This window comes from Melospiza melodia, chromosome 2, assembly GCF_035770615.1.
Source record: "Melospiza melodia melodia isolate bMelMel2 chromosome 2, bMelMel2.pri, whole genome shotgun sequence".
NCBI lineage: Eukaryota > Metazoa > Chordata > Aves > Passeriformes > Passerellidae > Melospiza > Melospiza melodia.
The window spans coordinates 133,712,307-133,732,529 of record NC_086195.1 but is presented as its reverse complement, the minus strand read 5'-3'; the positions used below and the strand labels follow the sequence as shown (position 1 = coordinate 133,732,529).

Sequence of the window (20,223 nt, the reverse complement as noted above, 5' to 3'; positions counted from 1 at the left end):
ATGTAAATATATATAATATAATTTATATAATATATATAATTTAACATAATTTTATATATATAATACTTATAATATTTCATATTATTCAATGCCTATAATATTTATATCACACATTGAAAGATTCTAGTTCCAGACATTTGAAATCTAATCTCATGGCTCTGTGCTTGTTTAAAGGGATATAAGTAGCAGGCATTTGGAGGCAAGGTGAGGTAGAAAAGGAGACTCAGACCTGTTAAGGTCAGACTAGGTAGCTGAAAGTCTGGACAAATACCTGCAGAATGAAATGAGGAGAGTAACAGCAGTTTCAAAGAACAGGAGAGAAATTTCAAAAATCCACTTCTTCATACACAAGGATATAAGCAGACAAAAACGTCTATCTCCGAATGACTGCCTCAAAGGAAAGGAACAAAGAACTATGTAGAAAAACGCTAAAGCTGAGAACTTGACTAGAACTATGGTAATTGCCTATGGTAATATAATTACTATTTCTCAATAATTAATTTTTTCTTGTAAAGTCCATAAGCATGTCTGTCAACAAGTCTGTGTATTTTTGGTTTATCCAGACAAGTAAAAGCCTGTGCAGTGTCTGGTTCAGAGCTTTGCATGGACTGACCTGCACGCTGGAGCTGCCTCCAGCAGAGAAAACATTCCTGCCTACCTGCCTTACTTCACTTTATTCCATGTTCCTTAATTACCCAGCTTTTGACTCACAACAAAAGATAAAATTCACAGGTTTTGGACAACCCATTCCACTGACATTCAGATGGAATTGGTTAATAGGTTCAACCAAGCATTGCAGTCAAGTGTAGGAACAGAGGGGGACGTGAGAGAGGAAGGAAATGGATAGTGTACATAGGAAGCATTTGCATGAGAAAGCAGCATCAAACACATAAAACAGCCTTACAGAAGATAAATACATCTCTCCCATCTCTTCCCCAATCAGCTCCATCAGAAAAGGCAGTGTGGGACAAGAATACCTCCTCCAATTCAGAAAAACATTTTATCTTTTTGTACCATTTATTCCTGCTCACATCCCAATAGGTGGAAAACTTTCATCAGTCTCAGTGTGAACAGCAGCTCTACTTCCAAGAGGCCCAAACAGAAGCAACATGAAAATACATTTATTTCACTTCTAAGTTATTCTCCTCAGAATAGACATTAGATTACTTTGTTGTTTCAGCTACACTACTCTGTCCATAGCAGTTATAAAAAAAAAATTCTGAATGCCTGCAATAGCATCCATCTATGATAAAGACAACAGACTTAAACCAGAAAATTTACAAATGTACTCATAAATATTATTGTTCCACTCCTCATACTGAGAGGTTACATAAAGAGAAAATATGAATCAATTTCTCCAATGAACACAGCACAGCAAAACTGTTGTGTATTAGATCCGCAGATCACATGGACAGTATATTAAATTCATTTAGTAGACTGATAGTTATGTTTCCGTGTAAAAGCCATTACAATAATAAATATTTAAATATATATATGACAAATAACATGCCAGGATTATGCAGATAATTCATATTTAATTCAGCAGTTGCTTCATTGCTAACAAAGAGTAATGAACACACCACTGCATGTTCTCCACCATGATACATTTACTTTACTCAAATAATTTTCCAGGCACATACAAGTCTGAACTTTTCAATTAATTTCAGCCTAAGGCACCCAGAGCAAGTAATGCATATTATCAGGTAGACTCTTGAAAAAATAAATCTAGCTTATCTCATTTCCTTTCCCATTGCAGTCTTTATCCTGAGGAAGCATCAAAATGTCACTGCCCTGAGAGAAATTAGGTTAGTAGGAGCTCTCTTTTCATGTACCCTTCTTAGGGCAAGGAATAGGTTTGAAGATCACTTCAGTGTTCTCCACCAGTATTAAATCATATCTGCATAGCTGAGGCCTACAAAAGCAGAGAAAGAAAAAATTCACAACAGAAGAAGTTAAATTTAACAGAAAAATATTCCAGTATTTGAATTATTAAACCTTCAGTATTTACCAGCTCTCTCAGAGACAGTACTCAGGACAAGAAGTGTCTCATTGTCTAGGTTTATACCTTATTTCATGCATTCCTAGAGTAGCTTTGATGGACTGAAAAGCAACCAAACATCAGCTGGATGATGCAAACAAGTGTATCACACTGGTCTGAAGTACAAAGATGCAGCATTTCATCCATTACAGCTATTAATCTGCATTCAAATCAACTCTTTAGCAGCATGACCCAAAATCTGCACAATTCCTGTTAACACAGGGCCTGAATAATTTATTGAGTTCCCTAGATAGGGAAATTTCTGCTTTTATTTTACATAGGAAAGTAAAGTACCACATCATAATATTTTCTATTTCAATTGCAACGACAGCATGTGTAAGAAATATTTTCTATTTCAATTGCAACGACAGCATGTGTAAGAAATTTTAATGCAAGAGAGCAATTTGTCTTCTCAACACCTAGAAAACTCACAGCTGACTAATACCACATGAACACACAAAGAGGTCACAAAGGGAGCCACATATACATGAAAAACATGCATTTTGAGGTCAACATAAGTGCTCTGCCTTTTAGGGCAGAGGCAGCTCACAGTCCTGCTCTTCATGCACTATTGTAATGTATGGAGAGAGGAAAATGACAGGAAATGAACAGGAAAATGAGAGACACTCTCAGATGGAACCTCCATAGCACACAAGCCATAAGACTAATTTTATTTAAAATTATCTTCTCTACTTCTCTGAACTCATAGATGTGGCTATACCACACAATTCACCTTGGCCTGGGAAGTAGAATACAGTGGAACAGCAAAAGGAGAGAACAGCACACCGGGCATTTCCTCTGTTGCCCATTCTCATAAGATTTCCTACCAGTTAAGGCTCCATCTGTCTGTATGCAAAAGGAATGTCATTTCTACTTAAAAATATCACTCCTTTTAAGGTCTCCACAAAGTTATGACAGTAATTTTATGAATAAAAATATCAAGATTAATCCTGGTGTTCTGTACAATGCAAAGCATAGAATTTCATCCAGTCCATCAACAATTTGTTTTGATTTAAATTAAATGTTTCATTATTAGGGTATTTTTGTAGTATTATTTATATCTAACTACAGGGGCCAAAATACCTAGCCAAAAAATAATGATGAATATTAGAAATAAAAGTTGATGTTTTCCAGCACATTTTATATCATTTGAAGTGCAATCCATCTCAGCTTGTGATTACTGATTACAGGAATGCCTCACAGGAGAGCAGCCCTGAGCAGGGAGCAGATTCACCAACAAGGAGCAAAACACAAAAAATGTTTTTGTCAGGTGAGGCTTCCTTAATTCCCCAACCCAAACAGCTTCTCTGCTGTCTACTAAAAATCATGGGCATGCCACACTTGCTCAGAAGAGCTATTTGCAAGGTCTTCTTTACATTATCTCTGCTCTTGTTTTGGTCAAAAAACCCTGAGGTGTCTGGCTAAACATCTTTGAGTCATTCGCCTTCCTCTTTAATTGCATCTGAATTCACTGACAGGTTCATAAGATTTTGGGGATAACTGACACCTGGACATGCACAAGTTAGCAAAGCTCTCCGGTTTCATGGGTGAGCAGAAATTATTTATCTCAAGGGTCAGAAGAAGAGTATGAAAATTTTGTGTATCTTTCACACTCCCATATTCACACACCATCTCTGTGAATAGTGGATCAGCCCAGCAGACAATTGTCTGTGATATTCCCCAAACTCCCAGAGTTTGCCATTAACCCAGAGCTGGGCAGACAGACTCCTATTGTCTTTAAAAACCAGGGGACAGATGCAGGGATTATCTACTACTTTATTGTGAAAAATTCAAATAGTTTTAACATAGCTTCTAGCTGATCATCCTGTATTCAAGTAATTGTTGTAATTATATGTAAATAAGGTAAATATAGGTTGATATAATTACAAAGAGCAATTAGGTAATTATACCAATAGTGCTTTAACACCTGCATTTAAATTACCTTCACATGCTGATTCAATGCAGTATTTTTCACTGTTCTCTAAAAGTATCTGACATGCCTCCACAGCTGCAATCTGATGAGGTTCCACATGAAGGACTTTAGTGGATCTTATTTTAAAACACATCAAGTGCATCTTACTTTTAAACTAACAAGAGTCAGACTAACAGGAATGAAAACTCAAACCCTATAAGGGTTGTTCATTGAAAATCTTTTTTGTTGCTTGCTAAATCATTATCTGAGAAAGCCCCAAGATCTGACAGGCTCACACAAAATGTACCTTCTGATTTATCACCGCTGGGCTGAGAAAAAAATTGGAATATGATTTAGAACTTTTCACCCTCTCTCATCACCAAATGCTTTGAAATACAATCATGCCATTTTCACCTGAGAGCTTGAGACTTATGGCTTTCAATAAGTTAATAAAGTCAAATGTATGTACATTCTAGGGGACTATTTCAATTACTGAGTGTTTTGTTTCTTCCTAAGTTTCTCCCATCCATCTCTTTCTCTTCCTCAGTAAATCTAAAATAGTAGATTAATTTAAGAAGGTTTCATAACTTTTGCAAAGTATCATAACCAATTCTTACTAGGCTATTATCATGTACTGTATAAGAAATCCTCAAATGTTGCATCTCAAGTTAATAAAATATACTGACTTAAGACTTAATAAATATTGTAATATTATTTTCATTCATGACTCATTTACTATTACTTTTTTAATATGCATTTTTAGGTTTTTATTTTAAATTTTATTTTATATTCTGACTTTCTTGAATCTGCCATTAATAAGCAACAAATTAACACTCAAATGAAGTACTCCAGCTACTCCTGGATGTTTCTTACCTAGTCCATGTAATATGCACTTTTCACAAGATGTAAACACAAAATTTAACTGCTAGAGTTACTGTATGAGTAAAATTGGAGATTTAAAAATGAATATATGGTAACAATGCTGAAATATTTTAAACCAGAATTAATAAAAGCTTAGTAATTAAACTCAATTACAAATAATCATTTTAGCTGTAAGCAGACACGGACTGTGCTCTGATCTCAGAACTTTTTGCCATCATCAGTAAGGCAAAAAATCTATTCCAGTCACACATGCTGCTGAAGTGCTCCATTTCACCCCTGAGTGTGAAAAGCTGTGTACAGACACATGAGAAAATCAGAAAAGTGCTTGATTAATTTTATCTCATGAGGATGCTTGACCATGCAAGTCAGGCTGGTCCATGAAAGCACAGCTGTGACACAGCACATGTGACACCTCTGTGTACAAACTGCTGTGCACTAAATGTTAATGCACACAGCAGCTCTTCCATGTGACAAATCTGATCATCAGGATGATGAGAAGAATATTCATACACTTGGGAATATGCAATTAAAAAGAATAAATGCAGGGTTACTGAGAAGACATCCTGAGCACCTTAGTTGATACCCAGCTGTGATACATGACAAACACTCACCTTGTGGGATTATTGACAGATTTCAGCTTCATCTGAAGAACCTTAAGCTTTCTTCTTGGGCCTATTAAAGCCTTCGTAGTAAAGGTCAAGGACATTTTTACAATTTTTTCAATGTCTCGGGGAAATCCAGTCAGTATTTTGACGCTTTTATATTGCTGAAAAGTTGAAGCTTCGCTAAAGAAAAATATTTAGTCAGGCTTTTGTTAGCTGAGTAATATTCATTACTGCTAAGTATTATTATTTAACTGGGAAATCTTGTGGGATGTATCAAATTTGAGCATTCAGAACAAGCCCAGCTAGAATAGGATTCAAACCAGCACCAAGCAAGGATCATTTCAGTGTGAGGGCATTGCCCCTGATACTAAGCCAAATCCAGGGAATGGGGCCTTGGCCAAGTCTTAACAAACTCAAGATACTTTTTCAACTTGCAAGCTAACAAGTTAAAAGGTTTAGAAAACTCAGAAAATTAGTCCTATAAAGTGATTTTTAAAAAAAGATTTAAAGACAAAGAACAACATACCTACTCATCTGTGACTCTATTGTGTTTCCAACATTATCCATTATTTTAACTTTAATGAAACCGCTCCTAGTGCTTTTATTCCAGGTAATAATTTCCAATACATAGTTATACACTGCAGGAGGAAATAGGAAATCATGAGAATCAAATAATGATCTCAACAGCAAACAGTTGATATCCCCACCCTGTTAAATGTATTTACTGGCAGGTGGTAGGAATAGTGACTCTTTACTTGCACCCTCCCTGTTCAAAGGAGAATGAAAAGCTGACCTGCTGCTGACCTGCCTGGTGCCCTCACAAACCCTGACATGGCATGTGGCCAAAAAAATTATCATTATTATCATTCTCTACTAAAAGACCAGGACTCATGAGGTCCTGTCTTGTTCAAGTTTACAATATCTAATAACTAAGGCTTTAATTAATGAATACACTCTTTTTCAGACTGGTTTGCTTTGCTTCCTGACTTCGCATATTTTTCTTCTTCATTATCTTGCATATTTTCCTTTAAATTTACACTCACTGTCATTACAATATTTCTTACTCTGTTCCATGTGCCTCCTCCTATCTTTGATAATATTTCTCTTCCTCTTTTCTCCCTTTTACCACCACCAATGAGGGGCAGGGGAGAACAGTAGTAACAGGTTTGGGTTGAGCTCAAAAACACTTGGAAGAAGAGTTATTTTACATAAATTTTACCTAAAAACAATTATGTAAAATCCATCACTTCATTCACCTCTCCTCAACCCTTTGGAGGATACAAGGATGTCAGCAAACATGACTAGGACCATCTGATCCTGGTCACAAAACTTGCCAAGAGGATGGACAGAACTAATGGGAAAACCTAATTTCACATTAATTCCCAGCAAGCCTGTCCCCATACCCTAAATGATAAAACCTTAAACACAGCTAATTAGAATTATGTAATTATGTGGCTCTTTTTCAGCGTGATAGAGCCTTTTAATGCCAAGAGAAATTGGATGAGAGCCCAGCATGGTCCTACAAGGGTAGGTAGGTATCTAAACTGTTGCAGCTGAAGCCCATGCCATGAGAGTTCATTGACACGGAACATAACTCTGAAGCAGCCAGCTGAGGTTTCCCTTGCCTGTTTTACTCCTGGGGAGGAATGGAGAAGCTTTATTTGACTGTAGGGTGATCTCCTGGGGTAGAACATAGAGGTTTCTCTTGCTGTCCCCCACCCAGGGCAGTCTCGCTTCCCTTTCCTGCTCCCTGGAAATGGGAGCATTGATCCCATCCAAGCTGGTTGCATCAATCCAGCTTTTCCCTTCCCACTTGATTCTCATTTTCTGGCTTCCTTCCTCCTCTTGGCACTCCATCCCATTACTTTTACAGGTACATTTCTTTCCCTGTTCACACAGTATTACTTTTTCTTCTTCCTCTAGTCAGTGAACTGACCCTTAGTTAGTGGTTTTTTACATCATTTCACACAGTGGCTAACACTAACTTCTACTTTTAACATGTTTCCACTCCAGACCAGCTAAAAAATGAGTCATAAATTTTTATGTATGTATTTAGTTACTCACTGCAGAATGGGTCTTTGCCTGAGGTATCAAAGTAAGCTTTTGTTGGTGAACTATATGGTATCAACAGCTTTTTCCATCTATCAGCATGATAACCTGAAATCCAAAGTTGAAATATTTCATTTCAGACATTTAGCAAAATCATGATACACAAATGTTTGCACAAAAGTATCTCACACCATGACAAATTTGGCTTTAATTTTCTCTAATAGCCTCAGAGAAAGAAAACTGACTAGAAAAAAAGGAACCCTCTGAGTAAAACAGATTGTAGTATCCAAGTATTTAATTCCTCTAATATATTAGTATCACTAAAATTGTCATAATGTAATAATAACCTCTTTAGTCTGGGTACTAACTCCAAAAAGTAGTGCTGAAAAAATCCTACAGAGGTAATAAGAACAATCCTAAAAATGTAAAATATTTGCAGAGAACTTATAGAATACCTTTCCTTTCCTTCATTTGAATCATTAAATATCTTTTAATTCTTTAGCCTATTTGTAGCTATTGTTTAATAAAATATAAGATACTCTGCAAACACCCTAAGCTCATGGATTTAACACAAAGACATTTACACAATTCCATGATTATTGTTTTTGGGGTTTGATAACAATCCTTGTTTCTGGAATGGATGATCCTGTTCTCTCCCTGTTAATTTCTCTACCTATTCTGGACAAGAAAGGTTAATTCCAGACTGCAGAGCTGCCACTGCAGAGCAGGAAGGATTGCAGTACAAGGACGCTGCTTGCCCACTCAGTTTTCTCCACCTCTACCTTGGGCATTCTGTCCAAGTGCATCAGGCTTGGCTAACAACCCTGCTGGGGAAGTCCTGGAGTCTTTCTGTCCTGCTATAAAGGCTCATTATGGTTGGTTTTTTAGGAAATAAAATACAGATCTATCTATGCTTTTTCTTCTAGCCTGATCCAACTAATGTAACATACACATCCCAGCATAAAGGTGGAAAAAAATACCCAACAAGATAAAAAATTAAATTTAACTTCTAATTATGTATATTTTAAATGTCATTCTTAAGAAAACCCTGCCAACTAGGAAATGCTCACACTGTTGCCATTCTTTTCAAGCTGCACCCAAATCCTCTGTAAAAGCAACAAACCCCCAAAACAATTAAAATCCCCTCCAAATAAAAGATTTATTCCAAAGGAAGAGAAAAAAAAAAAAACCACCTCCAGAAATTGCTTTAAACATTATTACTCTTAAATAAAAACCACACGTCCTCTAGGGATCACACTACACTCTTAAAGCCTGAAGTGATGAACTAAGCACAAGCCGTTTTTCTCTAGAAAGGGGAAACACTGAATCCATTCCAGACTGGAAAGCATAAAGACCAAAGAGTAGGAAAATTCAGCACCTGTGCCTAACAGAGATAACTATAAAGCAGACAAACCCATGAACTTAAATTTAAAATACCTTATTTAAATACTTGAAACTTAAATTATTTAACTACTTTAACTTCCCAGGAAATCTCACCCAGCCCAGAACAGATGTGGTAACACTTACCCATTACTGGGCAGGACATGGGCTGGAAAGCATCACAATCCATACATTTTCCTCTCTTGTAATCAAAGTAAGACTCACAAGGATATGTTATCATGTCACACCAGTTTTTCAAAGATGCTAAGAAGAGGAAGACAGATCTCTGATGGTCACATTTAAAATATTGCAATCCTTCAAGGAAGGAAAAAATATAAAAAGAACAATTAATTTTTATTAATTAAAAAAGGATTGTGTATAAGTAGAATCATAGAATGGTTTGGGTTGGAATGGACCTTAAATATCATCTTGCTCCAACTCCACTGCCTTAGGCAGGGACACATTCCACTACACCAGGTTGCTCAGAGCCCCATCTGTGGATTAGTTCAAGCATGGCTTAAAGAAAAAGGCCATGAAGGCATACAATTGAGAGAAAAGTAAAAGGTAGTTGCAAAGCAGTTCCAAAAGCAGTTCCCAGCCTGATTTCTATAAACAATTAGACTCTCTCAGGCATCACTCTGGGAAAAGATGGCACCCTGGGAACAGATGTGGAAATTTTGGGAACCTTTCATATCACAGTGGGAACACTGGTTTTGTTTTGTGTAAACAATTATCGGTATTGTAAAACAAAAGGAGTGGTTAGAGTTTTCTCTGTTAGCCTATCCTGAACTTGGATTTTGGAATATGCATGAAGTTCGTTAACACTGTTATTTAAAGTGACTGATCGATCAATAAACCCGAGTTAGATGCATTAAAGGATGGTCGTTCTCCCTTCATCTCAACACCCATCCAAGCTGGCCATGAACATTTCCAGGCTTCATCCTGTGGTACATCCACAGCTTCTCCATGAAACCTGTGCCAGTGCTTTACCACTCTCTCAGTGACAACTTGGCCAAAGAAAATTACCATGAGGAACACTTCAGAGATTCTTCTCTACTTTTCTGGGGAAATAAATTCCTTCCTTTCCAGACAAAGCAAGCTTTGGGAATTGTGGAGATGATGATTGTCCTGGCTTAAGGGATTCTCCCATACTCACAAACACACAAGTGGGAGCCTTATGCCTTTGCAGCAGCTCTAACTGGTCACACTGAAAGCAATTTAGTAGTGGGAAGCATTGACAGAAACAAACATATCCAAAAGAGTACACAAAAATAATTGCCAACAACCTAACACTCATGGAACTTGAAATAAGGAAAAGTCTGCATCAAAAGTTAATGTCATAAAACTGTTTTCATTCTAGAGCCTGAAAGACATATCCAACACCAAAACCTAGATCATCATTGCCAGCCAGGAGGAACCCAAAATGCAGTGGGGATGTCGAAGCCTTGCCTTCCATGTCACAGGCAAGGGATCTTGCCCAAACCACTGGGACACAAACACCTTCCCCCATGCCTGGACCCATATAACCAGGGAAAAATAATCATCAGTATATTCAGGTTTTATATATAATACAATAACAATCTCATAATGCCAATATTAATTATATGATGAGACAATTATGTTACAGCAAGATTATTTTCAAATATCTTGATTATTTTTCTTTTTCTGCATAGAGACAGAAAAGAAAGCATGCAGTCTCAGCTCCTGTATTACTCACAAAGTGCAGTGTAAATTCAATTCAATTTAACCTTTTTTGATTTGATCTCAAACTTTTCTTCTCATTAAATGAAACGGATTTTTATTTACCACTGAAAAATGTTTTTGGACAACCAGGCTGATCCATTCCTCCATTTGGATAGAAGTCAATGGTTCCTAAAGGCTTCTTGAAACCTAGTACTAAAATAAAAACATCATGAATGAAAAAATCCCATAAACAGAATTATGAAGGCAATTATTTATCATCACATTCACTCCTAAAATCATGGAGGTCTTAAAGAAAATTTTTGCAATTATACCATTCTTTCTGTACTGTAAATCAAGGTCATGCTATGACGTAAAAGTCAAGGATTTTTTCTTTTTAAGAAAATTATATATTTGTAAAATGCTGTACACAAATGTATACAAAATTGTGTAGGATTCCTACTGCTGCCAAAGAGAAAAAGCAGAAACAGCTGTAATTGAGATATTATTTGCATAAACAAATTTATGATATTCATATCCTCTCCAACCAAAATTCTTTCCCAGTGCAATTTTCATTAGAGTAAACTTTTCCATTTTTTGGAAGACATTAGATTCTGAACTACACTAAAATTAGCAGTAAATCAAAGTAAGAAAACTTCTATCTGTCCGGTAAAAGTAAGCAAAATTCCACGAGTAAGAGTTAATTCAACCTGACCTACCTTCCTTTTTACCACACATTATTCACAAAATGGGAGCATTACAAAAATTGGCATTTTACAGATATGGATATAGGAAAATGCTTAAATTTTAATATTTAAGAAACTGATATGAAACTACACAAATAATGGGACAATTGTGGTACTAAAGGTTTACTTATGGTTTTGAGGAAAAAATGAAACCAGAGATTAAAGCACAGCTGAAGCAGGCTTTACAATGCTCCTCTTTTTAACCTTACAGTAACATGATTTAGTATTTTAAGCAGTGGCTCTGTGATGTACTGAGTTGATAGAGCAGAGCCTGACTGTCTCAGAAGGGATTAATTCAGTGATAACCATGTGCTTACAGCCTCTGTGTTCATACACACTTGCACAGCAAAAGAACCTTCACGTTAACAGAAAATATTCTCCTGCAGCACCATTTGGATGTTACTGAAACAGTTAATCCCTTCCTCCCCTTTTGCTTTCCTGCCTTTCCTCAAGCTGAAAGAGGAGTCAAAGCTGTTGTTACCATCAATATCTGAATGGATCACATCCACAAACTGTGCATCAGTAGGATCCAGCCTGTGGTCTGGCGGTTCTCCAGTGAATGAAGGGCCTGCTGGATCCAGACCTGAATAAAAACAACATTTGCATCAGGAACCCTGGGCTCCTTCTGCAGATATATAAAAGACCTGAGCCTTAATCAGCAGTAACTCTTCATTTTCTTGCTTTAAAAATTTTTAAAAAGCATGATTTTTCTCTTTAACTTAAGAAAAAAAAATATTCCTGCCACAAGACTGATCAACCCATATGTTGAATTTCTCTCTTTCCATAACTAGATGTGCTCATCTCCCATTTATTCAGGTGAATATAAACAAACAGCATTGGGGATCAAGTCAGGAAAATTTTTTGTCCTTTTCCCCAGAAAACACCATACCTATTATACATTTTATAAAACCAAAATGGCCAATATAACTGCTTTCACCTCCAGAACACAACTAGTCAGACACTCAGGTAGGACATCATTTAACCTAAGTGTCACCTGGATGAAGCACTCAATTTTCATTTGAGAGACTAGAGGCAACCAGTATTATATATAAATATAATATAGAAATATATATAATACATATTTTATATAAATGTATTATATAAATAAATGTACATATAAATTTATCATAAATAAATGCATAAAAATTATAAATAAACATATATAATATATTATCTAAGTTATATTATATATATTTTAATATTTTTAAAACATATAATATATTTATATAATATATATATTATACATATACATATATATATATATACACATATATATATATATACACACATATATATATATATATATATATATAAAAATTTAATCTGTAATTTATGTCCTGAAGGCAGACTTGCCCCATTTCCTGAACTTCTATCAGGGCTGTATTTTTCCTCATGTATGTCATTAAATATTCAGTTCTCGTTTGTCGATGTCTCAGAGCTCTGACAACAATACAAGGTACAACAGAATGTGTGCACTGGGATTAAAAGCCTTACCTGTAATTCTGCCAAGTTTGCCTTTATACTTCTGGCCAACAAATCCAGCTATATGAGCACCAAGACTCACTCCAATTAAATACAGGGAGTCAAGAGAAGCTCCACCCACCTATTAGGGGGAAAAACACCAAAGCCAGTCACACACAGAATTAATGGAACAGAAAGCACTAGGCTGATTTAGTTCTCATTTTTGGTCAGTACTTTAAATTATATTTCTAATTTTCTGGCTCTAAAAAAAAAAAAAGAATATTACAAAATTCCTTTCAGTTTACAACTCTATATTAGTGTAGAAATTGTAAAAGTGTAGAAATTATTTTCAAGTGTAGAAATTATGAAATTCTTTACCTAGAAAAATGTAAAAAGGAAGCTTGAGTCACATTTCTCCTGAAATGCCACATTAGTTAGAAGGGAAGCAGGTAAGGGAAGAGGAAGACATTTATCAGATAAAAGAAAGTTGAACCAAAACAATGAAGGAGGAAAAAAACATGTTGCCCGGCTTTATCCTTCCAATAAAATACAATAAAAACATAATACCATTAACCAGTACTTTTGTCACACAGCTGTTGAATAATGGTGCCAAATGCACACCTTAAAATGCTTATTCTACCAAGCAGGCAGTATTCAAAAAACCCAAATGAAAACCTACAGAAGAACTCTAAAACAGCATCAGTTGACCTAGTTGCAATCCCTGCAAAATGATGGGGTGACCCACAAGATCTGAAATATTAGTATGTCTTAAAATGAATTAGAAGGGCCCCAGAGCAGCTGGTAAGTGTGAAAGTGATAGCTGTGGACACTACAGACACTCCTGTCCCATCACTATCAGGACTCACACACACTGCCACTGTTTGCCAGGCAGATCTGTAAACAGCAACTTGCTTAATTAATCTTCTCATAGTCCTATTTAATTTTTTTTTTATTCCATAACAATAAATCTACTGGCACATTTGCAAACTGCTATCACTGTATCTTGTCCCAGAGGACAGATGCTGATAGGCTGAGATGAAAGGAGAGAAAGCCTTTCTCAAAATGCTGGATGTTTTTCTGAAATTCCACAGGAATATTTTGTTACTACACAGTGTTGCCATCTTATTGCAGGGGTTCCCTGCTGTTGTCTCCTTATCACAAAAGCTCCATACCTTCTTGGTGTTTCTCATGGGCACCTCCTCAGAGCACTGACTCTTTCTTCTTCACAAAGCAGCCATAAAGCTCAGTTCCCTCCTCACCCAGCCACCCCACTCTTTTACAGCACTCTGCTTCTCATTGCTCACAGCTGTGGCCTGTTAAAGTCAGGCCTGTTCCTCATCTTTGATAATTGGCCCAGCTGCAACTCCTTAGGGGTAAGGTTACTCTCTACACTATCTCTACTTTCTTATATTCTATCCCCCTACAACACAGCATTCAGAATTTCTGAGAATGGCTGAGAAATAAATGGTGAGAAAAGATGAAAATTCAAGTGACAAATCAGACAACGGTGTAAATAACATCATCACGTTTTGTCCATTTGATCAATCAATAAATCTAACATCCAGTTAAGACCATTGGCATCAACTATGGTTTCAGCAAGAAGTTTATATCATCTTTGAATTAATAGTTATATTAATCATTGTCAGTGGCTTATTTCTCATTTAAAACCTTTATTTACAGTAAATTAACAGTAAAAATAGTAGTGCAAAGCCTTTGCAACATGTTTATGCCACATACTATTTTAACATCTCTCCCTCCACTTTCCCACTGCTGAATTCACTCTTTCCAGAAGACCTAAGACCTCCAGCTGGTTCAAGAAATCAGATGGACTTTCAGGCACATTTCAGTGAAAGGGAATTAAGAACTCAGATGAAGTTAAATATACGCAATAATAACTGCAAGTAAAGTTAGTAATACCTCTATAAAGAAATGTGATTTGATATTGTTCACTGGACTTCTCTGTAGATGCATTTTAAGAATCCATTCCCACTCAAACCATGCTCTTCACACTCATTCAGAACAGATTCAATGCTCTGCCTTACCAGCATCTGGTCAATATAATTCTTCAGTATTTCTGCAACTTTTCTGCAGTTTTCCACAGCAGTTCTGTAAATCACAGTGGTAGCACCACGATTCCAATCAACTATAATGAGATTAATATCCTCTGAAGACAGTAAAAGCCTCTTCATGTCACCCAGCCATGCTGGAGGAGATCCTGTTGGCCTGTAGCCATGAATAACAAAGACAATTTTCTTGGTTGTATTCAGGTACTCAGATGCAGTAACATTGTGTTCAATCAGTCTCTCAGCACAATCTCGATTTTTCCTTGTGTACAGGAGTAGCTGAACATGGAGCTCTGTTCCAGAAATAGCATGGCCTAGGTTAAGGTCTGTAAATTCGGGACATTTTTCTTCCTCATCTGAAAAAGATGAAAATGTTAAGACAGTCATTTGATAAGTTGGGCTACCTGAAATACCACTTCTTCACTTTTCTTTCCATATCTTTTTCTGCTGAAAGTGGAGAACTTCCATTTTCTTTACTCTTGACCTTTGGAAAGAGGTGTCAAAACATCAAAACGTCCACTGAACAAGGTACCACACTTTAACTAACGACTCTGCAGATACCACTATTATATATATATTTATATATATATATATGTGTGTGTGTGTGTGTGTGTGTGTGTGTGTTTGTATATATATATACCACTATTATATATATGTATATGTATATATATATATATATTATATATATATATATATACCACTATTATATTTATATATATATATATATATATATATATATATATATATATATATATATACCACTACTATATATATATATATATCTCTAAGGCTCCTCTGAACTCTTCAAATGTGAAATTATCCCAATTTTTCCTGAACAGTGTTTCTGTATTTTCTCCTTCTAAGTACTAATTAGTAGCCAGTGTTGATAAGATCTTTTACTTCACCATCAAAGGCAGGTTCTCAGAATTTTTTTACAAGAAGTGCGTGCTGGATAAACAGGAAGGCTGTTGTGGTTGTTTCTTCCTCTTTGGGCCAGAGTGGCTGTGCTGCCAATCCTTAGACCTTGTTTATTTGATCTAGCAATAAGAAATATCTGCCTGACAAAATAGGAATGATCCAGAACTCTTTCCTAGCTTTGAAACACCATAATGGCACCGTTACCAAGAAACAAAAGCAGAAAAAAACAAAAAATCTTGCTCTGAGTTTGAAAAAATAAGAATTAAGGTCAGTGTACACAATGGCACATGACAAACAGAAGGATTTAGCATTTCTGTCTGTACTTGGATAGTTAGGGTGTACCAGATTAAGCTGCTCAAGAAGAGGATGGAGATTTTCAAAAGAGTCTAAAAACCCTAAATTTCTCCCCTGTCTGGTTATCAACATCCAAAGTTCACACTTTAAAGATCTCTTTTGGCTGCTGAGTTCACATTGTGTGGATAAACCACTCCAGGATTCTGGGCAGAACACCAACACCTGTCAGCTCTCCTGCAATGGCCTCTTCACCTTTGCTGTGCTGTTAGTTGGTTTTTGGCCAAGGTTCTTGGCCCATCTCTGGACTTCCAGTGGGTTACATTACTTTACACAATACATTTGTCTCTCTATTACTTGATGGCACCTTTTCAACTCTTCCATCATTAAAATCTCTGCAAAACAAGTCACTTTCAAGAAAGCAAAAGTGAGAAAAGAAATTGTGTCTTGTTAATTCCGTAAAAATAATATTAAAAAAAATAACCTGAATTTCTCAGATTTTTTGAGGCATAAGAGAAGCAGTCCCAGCCCTTCTCTTTTCCCCAGAGGACAGTTCACAGGCAGAACCAAATCCACCACATCTGAGATGAACAGCAAGGCTGCATTCTCTCTTAAATCTGCCAAAGGCAAGCGTGGGTGGCTTACAAGGTATCTGAAATATGTGTTCAATACTACAGGTCAGGCTAAGCAAAGCTGAACAATGTGATTTATGGCATTCAAGGTGCAGTAAAGGTTCAGTAAAGGCACTAAAGACACCGATTCACTAATTTAGGGAACTAGCCCAGTCACCTCTACTTCCAAACCATGTATCATCTACAAGGCCTAGATTGGTCAGCTCTGGGCTGGACATCACAAAAAGTAATGGATATAGTCCGAACAAGAGCAGGATTGAAGTTACACAGTGTTAAAAATTAGCTGAAACTCCCTGCTGCAAACCAATCAGATAAAACTTTCATGCTTATCATCATGTTAAGACAGTAACTACAATTATTACATGGAGAAAAAGACAGAATTATATTGAAAAATAAATACCATTGTTTTCCTCATTTAAACCCATAATAATATAAATAACTTTAACTGAGATTCCTAGACAGGTTATTAACTAAGAAGTGATACAGGAAGACAACTCATTTCAGCACTTGGACTTACCAAGAAGTTCTGAAACTGAAAACTGTTCAGCTGAAGTGGACTTGAATTTTATAAAAATAATAATCAAGAACCTGGTAAAATGTCATGCATGTGACATGATCCTGAGATGTTAACAATATGTGTCACATTTGATTTCTGGTTTTCATATATTTGTATATTATGATAAAACTAGAATATAAATTACATTACACTAACTTCACCTACAAAGTGAAAATAAAAACCAGCCACTTGATTATAGTTTCAATGGTACAGCATGAAACTCTCATTTTGCCTGATCTGGTCTTTAAATCCAAGTTTAGTCACTGATCATTAAAATTCACTCCTTCATATCTAAAATATAAAAGATTCATGCTAAGATATCGCTCTGTATCCCTTTAAATATTTTGAATTTTTTAAATCATTTGATTGGTAGAAATAATTCTTCTAAAATCAGTGGAATGACAGTGAGATGAACCAGACAGAGTCTGTTCCATGGGAATGAGAAATTTATCATAAGGAAATTATTTTAACTGCCAAACTTATTTACTAGCTGGCAAATGTCAAAGAGAAGCAACTTGTTTACTCTTGGCTGTGAAATGACAGAAGTTATTCTTTCAAAAGTAAATAGAGAATAAAAGGGAAATGATGATGTTTTTACTGTGGAATTAGATAAGTAATGCAAATAGGCTTTATAGATTTAATACTTCAAATTGTTTAGCGAGGAGTCATAGGGGGAATTTTTTCAATCTCCTGTTTCTCCTTGAACACTGGAAGCAATACCCAGCTGCCCTTTGTGCTCTCTTGTTGGTGTACTCACTCTTTTCTCTGCAATCAAAACACACACCTAGGCATTGGGCTGTTAGGTATGCATTTTAAGCAAGTTAATGTATAATTGTAACACTCTTGAGCACATTTGTAAGCATTTTAATTATCTTGTGTGGTTGAAAAAGGGGAAAATCTTAAGTGCACAGTCCTTTTTGTAACAATTTAAAAATGTAACACATAACTTGAAAATCTAAGCACCTATCACATCAGCAACAACCAATAAACCCACATGAGTATATTAAGACTATTTAATGATTACGTCTGCTTTGTACAAAGTGCACATACCTGGTAGGTCTGTGGGCAAAGTACAGCCACAGATAAAGTACCAGGCTTGGTTCTATTTACTTTAAAACAAAAACTTATGTCTCAGTTTCAAAGTTATTGAATCCTTTTTACTAATCATCTGCTCCCTTAGGTATAATTCATAAGATTTTAGCTTAATCTTTTGGCCAATTTAAATGAAGGAATATTCATTTTTTTTAATGTTTGATTAAAGCAAAGATTCCACATTACAAGCAAGCTAATGGTTCTTACCTGATCTCACCCAGTATATCAAACAGAGGAAGAAACACAATTTCAGCATGTGGAAGTGGAGCAAAAGTGATGTGTAATATCCCAAAACAAATGGCAAATTGAGTGTTTCCTTATGCCAGATGTCTAACACAACTGAGGGACACCAAAGAAGTGAGTGAGTAGGAAGCAGAAAATAAAGCTGTAGCCAAGCTTCTGCACTTGTGACTCCTCCTATTGAGTGACTTCAGTGGATAGGGTGGTGGTTACTGGGCTGTGAGGGTTGGGACTGATTTTTAATCTATTTCCCTCTCTGTCTATCAGCAGACTTACACGTAAGCAAGTGATGTCATGTGTTGCTGGCAGCTCCTGCAGGTGTGGAGTTTGGGAAGTGGGGTAACTAATGCAGGCCACGGAAGAGCCACAGTGAGGGGGGTTTAAGTGCCATTAAAGATCCATAGTGAGGGGGGTTTTAACTGAACTGCAGTTCAGTTAACCGAACTGCAAGCAGGAGCACCGAGATGGATGGGCAAAAGGAGCTTAGAACAAAAGGTCATTCTGCTGATGGTAGGATCTCCCTGTAAGAAATTGAAAATAGTTCTGAGAACTGTGTATCCAGAGACCACTTTTCCATAAAACTATCATCTGAGCTTTTCCCAGGATTCATTCTCTAATCTGAATTTTGCAATGCAAAAGCTTCTCTGGCAGAGAGGTGGAGCTTAGAGTCTCACATACCTCACCCAGATATTGATTTACTGTGTGTTTATTAACCTCATTCCCTCTGTATCCCAGCTGCAAAACAAATCAAGAAATATTTTTTTTTAAGCTCATTTATTTACACATCACCTCACTGGGTAAATACAGGAGTGCAGACTACAGATTTTTAAAGTTTGAAGTGAGGCAGAGGCAGATAAGCCTCGCATTATTCATGTGTGACTTGTGGATGCTCAGCTTGCCTACATCTCTGGCCCAATTATTTCCAGTGCAGGAGAAAGAAAACCATCCCATAACCATTCAAATAGGATGCAAATGCACCTTAGGAATGTCTTTTTGCATGGAGTATCCTTTACAGTGCTTCCAAGCATAGGTCTAGTTTCCTTTGTTTCTTTCCACTACAGTTAACTGTGTGTGAGTGTGTGTTAATGTGTTTCATTATTTAATTTTGAGTGATCATTGTCTTCAGCTTTATGGATCTGAGCAGCTCCTCAAAGCTGTGCTGCACAAGATTTTGCAGCAGACAGCCTTTAGGAGGTGCCACCAAAGCTGTCTTTTTCACTTTGAATGAAGTCACAAGGAGCAAAAGATGCAGCATGTCTGCTGTTATGAAAATCAACTCAGCTCAACAAATGACCTTTAATTAATTTTTTGCTCCCATTTCTCAAATATGTCACTTCGTTTGGAGTAAAGTTCACTATGGCAGCTCCTGAATTCCTTTGCACTTCCCTGTCATCTCAAATCTTTGACACTTTGCCCAACCACTGCTATAAAAGCACAGCTTTGCTGACATCACATATTCCTTAGAACAAGTAATGGCAGGGTGTCACTCTGGCTCTTTCCTCTCACAACTTTTTAATCTAGATTATTGTTACAACAAAAGCTTAGTGCCCCAAGAAACCTTCAGGGAGCCTCAGGATGCACTCTGTATACAGTACTCATTCATATACAAGTTAAAGCATAGAGAGATCAACACCACTAAAACCAAATTGCCAACAGTCCCAGTAAAGCATTTCTCGGG

The 20,223-nt window shown here is 36.4% G+C and overlaps 1 protein-coding gene across 1 annotated transcript; it reads right to left on the bottom strand.

Annotated features, from left to right (window-relative positions):
- Window positions 1–737: 737 nt before the first annotated feature.
- LIPI (lipase I) lies at window positions 738–18,741 on the bottom strand. Its single transcript, XM_063150538.1, has 10 exons — window positions 18,513–18,741; window positions 14,796–15,172; window positions 12,787–12,895; window positions 11,774–11,875; window positions 10,673–10,762; window positions 9,014–9,181; window positions 7,502–7,594; window positions 5,964–6,075; window positions 5,444–5,617; window positions 738–1,912 (listed from the first exon to the last, which is right to left on the bottom strand). The coding sequence occupies exons 1-10, from the start codon at window positions 18,559–18,561 to the stop codon at window positions 1,825–1,827; spliced, it is 1,362 nt and encodes a 453-aa protein (XP_063006608.1). The 5' UTR covers window positions 18,562–18,741; the 3' UTR covers window positions 738–1,824.
- Between the last annotated feature and the right edge of the window lie 1,482 nt (window positions 18,742–20,223).

Coding starts and splice junctions, on each gene's coding strand:
- LIPI (XM_063150538.1), bottom strand. CDS start 18,561: ATGCTGAAATTGTGTTTCTTCCTCTGTTTGATATACTGGGTGAGATCA. Junction 7,595..9,013: donor CATGTCCTGCCCAGTAATGG/GTAAGTGTTACC, acceptor TTTGGATTTCAG/GTTATCATGCTGATAGATGG. Junction 6,076..7,501: donor AGGCAAAGACCCATTCTGCA/GTGAGTAACTAA, acceptor TTCCTCCTGCAG/TGTATAACTATGTATTGGAA.